General features: G+C 34.9%; 1 protein-coding gene across 1 annotated transcript; it reads right to left on the reverse strand.

Moving 5' to 3' along the window:
- Positions 1 to 1,748: 1,748 nt before the first annotated feature.
- LOC111052618 lies at positions 1,749 to 5,332 on the reverse strand. The gene is made up of 2 exons (XM_039419057.1): positions 5,071 to 5,332; positions 1,749 to 2,476 (listed from the first exon to the last, which is right to left on the reverse strand). The coding sequence occupies exons 1-2, from the start codon at positions 5,322 to 5,324 to the stop codon at positions 2,299 to 2,301; spliced, it is 432 nt and encodes a 143-aa protein (XP_039274991.1). The 5' UTR covers positions 5,325 to 5,332; the 3' UTR covers positions 1,749 to 2,298.
- Between the last annotated feature and the right edge of the window lie 921 nt (positions 5,333 to 6,253).

Genomic DNA, 6,253 nt, shown 5'->3' on the forward strand with positions numbered 1-6,253 from the left:
TCTATTACAATGATCAAGTGGCTCTTGCTTTTCTTTTTGTTAATTTTATAATAAGTAAAAAGTTTTTCATAAAAAGTAGGCCGAAATCATATAATTTCTAATAATTTTGTTAGAATTAAGAATATAAATTAGAATTAAAATTAAAAATAGGAATGATAATTAGTCAGAATGATCAAGTAGCTCTTGCTTTTGTTTTTGTTAAGTTGGAATCTTTCTACTTCCTGTAACTTTACTGTAACTTACAGCTGATGATGTTTGAGCACACACGAAAGCATGCTCCTGTAAAATATTAATTTTTATTCAATTAAAGTGGATTTTTGACAACGTTCTAAGTCTAATTCAATTATGGAAAAGTTCCACAACATCAACATTAACACTACTCTCTAACAAGACCAAATTTGCTCTTCTACGACATCAGCTGACTTAATGGCGTTCACTTTAAAAAAGGAAGTTTCGCTGCCGCACCCGGCACCCGCTACTTTTTGAGATTTGTGTGCCTAATGTTGGAATTTTTAATGTAAGTCATCTTAGAATTGGTAGCCGATAAATTCATGTAGATCATGGGATTGATTCCCCATGATATTGTTCATCGAATTACAGTTTTTTTCTCAGAATTCCAATTATACGTAAATTCACCCCAATTTGGAAAAATAACCTAGTATGTGATATTCTTAAGTTAATATTAAAGACTGGAATGAGTTCATCTAGAATTGATATTCTGGAAAATCAAGTATGTCATTCTACAAACTATTATTTGAACAATTAATCCTCAAAATTTGATGGGTTTATTTGATACCAATTCTCAAAAAACTCACCCCAAATGGTTGCTCATTTCTTAAAAAGTAGAAATGACGAAATAGTCTGTTTCGTGATTTAAAATAGATTTATTCTTTTTTGGTAACTTGAGCCGTCATATCGAAAAACGTCGGAAACTATCATCAGTGAAATGTTTGCAATAGTGTGGTGCACAACCTTAAACGTGGCTGGGACATTGTTGAGCATAGGCCTACTTTTATTTTCCTTTTAAATTACCTTTTTTCTTGAATTTTAGTGATAAGAATCACATAGTGTCTAATATCTTGTATATAGTAGTATTAAACACTATTGCTGAGTGACAAGGATTTGAGAGGGCAGACTGCAATGTTTTCACACTCATTTTTCAACTTGAATTTTATGAAATATTCACATGATGTATTTTTATTAATTCAAAGTATTCATATACAATTTATTATTCTTATTTTTCACATGAGTCTCAATTTGTAATATAATTTTGGTGTTCCATAAAATAGTGACGTCGCTTAGGCAAGTCGCATATTGAGACGCGACGTGGCATGAAGTGGCCTAAGTCTGCTAGATGAGTGGCCTAAGTCTGCTAGCATCATATTATGATCACACGTGTCAATGTGAATATAATAATATGATCGTATGATATTGACTCATCCAGCAGATGCATATTCGCGTCGCGTCTCAATATGTGACTAGCCTTAGTGTGTGAAAAAACACTAAAACACAATCATTTCTTGATGCCTTGCAAAATGGACAAAGTAATAGACCAAGAAGGCCTTTTCTAGATGTTGTCACTACAGAAGTGAATTATAATCTCCAAATTTTCCGTTTTGTTTTTGGATCCAAGAATTCCAATATGCTAATGATGCAGTCCACATCATTCTCTCTACGATGAGCCGATCGTATCTATGTGCTATGCCTTTCATCAGGTCATTGATCATTGAAATTTCATTCCATTTTCATTGAAAATTCTACAGTTTTATTTGTACAAACAGTTTTATTTATTTTTACAACATCGACAGTGATTCTGTCGAATTAAAAAAATTGTCTTTCCATTATCAGAATCATAAATCTCCTCATCTCTTGCACTGGAGTGTCCTGTTTTCTAAATATAACTATGAACTGAAACGTAAGTAACTATATCAGACACAAGACTTGCTTGTAAATCATCTTTTAGTAAATTCTATAATTTTCTGAGAATGATCTAATATTTATTTTTCTAGGCCCTGTGCTCTTGTACTAGCAGAAGATGAGGACAAAGAAAACGATGAAGAGATAAAAAAGATGCAAGAATATTCATATGCATAGTGAATATCAAATTGTTATTAAATATAGTTTTGTTTGTCCTCTAGAAGAAGGTGAATAATATCTGTTATAAGTCATTCAGTTTTTAAAAGCTTTTTTATTTTCGCTAAATTAAATTAGAATTTATTCATCTCTGTGTTATTTTTTAATATTATCCTCTTCCACCCTATCACCTCTGGATTATTGAAAATAATTTATTCTGATTTTTTAATCTTCGTCCTCAGACGGCAACGGGGACGGACCGTCCCCGTGCGGATTCGAGCTTTCTCTCACAGCTGCCAACTCGATTTCCGCCCTGACCATTGCTGCATGATCCGCTAACGGATTCGGGATACCCTCCATGACAGGTATAAACGGGTCAATCGGAGACTCGCTCCTCGCGCGCCTGAAATTCACAATACAACACCAAACTATTTTATTCAATTTATTTAATTTGTGCAAGCCAGTATTAAAGCATAACACGGAACATTATTGAAACATGCCACATTGTGAGGCTCGCGTGTATTCTATTCTATTCTAATGTATACTAGTCTATTCGAATAGAATAGACTGATAATTTCATCATTCACTCTTATTGTTATACTCTGTTCAGAATTACTTCTGACTTGGGATGGACATGCGCAGCAGAGAAGGCATACAGCGGCAGGGATACAACGGCGGCTATGTTGCCGTTGTGTACCGGCCAGCGTTCTCTAATATTTGCAGTGAGCATTCAAGCGCTCATGTTAAACTTGGGAAGTTTCCTCTCAGCAATCACAGACTCAAGTGACTAATCGACAAATTGACAACTGCGCTTCCACCTACGACTCTATCCATCACTGCAATTGGCTGATCTCCCTCCATTTATCTGCGCCGAAAATTCCTCCAAGTCTGAAGTAAATTTGCACGGAGTATAGGGCTACTGATTATTAAAACACAATTAAAATAATCAAGTACCCTTTACAACTCTTCAAGTGTAAATAAAACTTACTTCAACTTTTCTTTACCACTTGAAAATGGCTCTTGAAGAGTTAAAACTAGTAGTATTGCAACTATATAAAGGGTACGGTAGGTACTTAATAATTTTCTATTGTGTTTTAATAATTTGATGGTATGGGAAAAAATGTATGTTGTGGTATTTTTAGATAATAAAAAGCATGAGAAATCGATGTTATCAATACCGTACTCAGTATAGTGTTTTTGAACAAGTACACTGGTATTGACAACATCAAAGTCTCATTCGTAGAATAGAATAGAATGACTTTTATTTGGTAGACATTACTGATCAATCTTCACCACGTCATCAAATAAAAGTCATTCTATTCTAAAACGCTCTAGCAAATAGTTATAAAATCAGTGGAAATAATAGGATGACAAGGTTGCCAATTTTCTTTTTTCACCACCTTCGATAGTATTATTTGTATATTTTTTGATCTCTAAGGCTCAACTCACACTTACGCGACTCAGGTCGAGAAGAGACTAGACTGTAGTCGAGAGCATGTGTTTCCAAATGGTGACACTCAGACCAGTCGATTCTAGTCTCCGCGACTGTCACCATTTGAAAACACATGCTCTCGACTAGAGTCGAGTCTCTTCTCGACCTGAGTCGCGTTAGTGTGAGTTGAGCCTTAAATGGCCATGTACTGAAAAGACGATGTTGATTCATCTCTTCAATAACGTTGTGTTTCAATTCTTTGAATACTGATGATGTAAATTTAAAATGTACCTTTCTTCTATGTCAATAAATTACAGGTGATAATTCTACCAACCATATCAACAGTTTTTGTTTATATATCATTATGTAGTTACAATATATTATTATGCTATCCTTTTTTAGTAAAACTCAGCGATCTGTGCTGTTTAGAATTGCAACTAACGACAGGACAAGTGTGTTGAACACATGTGTACACACATAGGCCTTCTAGTCATGCATGTTGTGTCATCAGCGATAGGCTTCGATCAAAAAACAGCTGTTTGACAGAAGCTTCTAACATAAAATAAACCATTGGAAAATTACACATTATAATTACCGTACTCAAAAATAATCTAACCTCAAATAGAGCAGTGGAGAAGAAATAAACAACAAAAAATCGAAGATACAAAGACCTTACCTCAAAAAATTTCGTTCAAAGCCTTTTGCTGTCTTGATACAACAATGTATGTCGACACATGTTCAACAAACTTGTCCTGCCGTTAGTGGCCATTCAGCAAAGACAGCTAAGTTTTACCATAGAGAAAGAAAGCATATTTATGCCATCATTTCTCTATGGTTTTAAAAGGACAGCCGATTGTCTCACGAAAAGTGTAACAGCCGAACACCATAGATTATAATATTGAAATCTGTAATGAAAAATGTTCAGTAAAATTTTCCTATATATCGACCTTAGTTTTCATGATTATTAATTTTTCGATATTTTTGAAAAACTAATTCAAAGTAATTCTTGTGATTTTTCGATATTTTTGAAAAACTAATTCAAGATAATTCTAGTTCAAAGATAATTCAAAATAATTTCAAGATAATTGATTTTTCGATATATTTGAAAAGCGTCAATAACTATAAAACTATCAGCCAAAATCTAATTCCAACGATATAGTTGGAAAGAAAAAGAAATGTCCAATCAGATTTATATTATTTGCTACTTCATATGATGTTTTTGAACATTTTATGAGCATTAGAATTGTTTGAAATTTAGCTTTGAACTAGACGAATGTTCGTTTCTCAACTTTGAGCGCTCATTGAATGTTCAAAAACGGAACAAATATTATATCAATCTCATTGCAAATGTCTTCCTTTCTCCAAACAAATCGAATTAGAATTGAATATTGACTGATAGTGCTCTAGTTATTGACATTTTTCGAAAAATCTAAATACCTCGAAAATTAAGGTCGATATCAGAAAATTTTAATGGACATTTTTTGTTGTAAATTTCAACACCTTTCGTGGGACACTTTGTATATGGTAGTGTCCACCCTAAGGAACTGTAAAATTTGTTTTATTACCTGGAGCTACCTCTTCCACGCCCACGTGCACCCCGTCCACCCCGTGCACCCCGTCCACCCCGTCCACGCCTGCGACGTGAGTGTAGGAGAGTTCGACGTGACCGACGGCGACGGCGGCCGCGAGAGCGACCCCGATGCTGCACTGACGGGGCATCATCTGCAGCTGGTGCTGCACCAGGAGCTTCTACTTCCATTTCAGCTGCTTGTACTGGAATGTCTATTCCACCATCTCCTTCGGGTACCTCCTGATCCATTTCTGCAATTAAAATACACAGTAATGATTAAACAGTTTTCATCAATTGAATTTTTTCATTCATAATCTTTTATAATTTTCTTTATTTTATTTTCTCTATAGAATTATAACTTTTGTGTTTCATCTTATGGGTTCAAATTAAAATAAAAGAAATTAACAACCCATCAAATTATAGGGACAAGCTACGGTATAAGAAGAGTTTTTTCAGGCGTTTAAGCAGACGAATCGGCAGAGCAGAAAGCTCTCTGATTGGCTGATTCCCGAACGCCAAACCCAATCAGCTGATTATCAGCCAATGGGAGAGCTTTCTGCCCTGTGCAAAAAAGCCTCAAAACGCTTAATGTCGCTTGGCCCCAACGATAGTACCCGGTGCAGGAGTGACCGATCGTTAGCCCCTAACTGCGTGAAAACTGATAACTTTGTAATTTCCCTTTCCATCGGTAGATAGATAAAATTTTTTACATCCCAAAAAAATCTTTACTTATATATAATAAGACAGATGATGAGCTGCCTCCCAAAGGCAGAGTATTAAGATTGTTCATCTATATAATAAGAGAGAGTAGGGTTGTGTTTGTTCGTGTGTTCGCATCAAAACATGTCAACTTGTGGATTGCATACCGGAAAAACAGGAATAACTTAGATCTCCAAATTATGCACAAAGATTCTAAAAATATCAATCTCGTTTTAGATAAGTACTTCAATGAATAGCAATTCTTAGAAATGGATCCATCATTTAGAATAGCGCGTATCCTTGTAGTAGAACTACATACTGCAAGTCTGCAACCGATTCGAAGAAAGCAAAACGATATTTCTGCTGTATGGTGTAAGTCTCCAGTATGAAACTGATACTAACTTGTGAAATCACATAGAACCTTTTCAGATAACCAACTATAGTGAGAATCACGTTATAATGGCATAGGAGAAAAACGT

Source organism: Nilaparvata lugens, unplaced genomic scaffold (assembly GCF_014356525.2).
Source record: "Nilaparvata lugens isolate BPH unplaced genomic scaffold, ASM1435652v1 scaffold8237, whole genome shotgun sequence".
NCBI classification, from domain to species: domain Eukaryota; kingdom Metazoa; phylum Arthropoda; class Insecta; order Hemiptera; family Delphacidae; genus Nilaparvata; species Nilaparvata lugens.

Coding starts and splice junctions, on each gene's coding strand:
- LOC111052618 (XM_039419057.1), bottom strand. CDS start 5,324: ATGGATCAGGAGGTACCCGAAGGAGATGGTGGAATAGACATTCCAGTA. Junction 2,477..5,070: donor CGTGGAAGAGGTAGCTCCAG/GTAATAAAACAA, acceptor TGTGAATTTCAG/GCGCGCGAGGAGCGAGTCTC.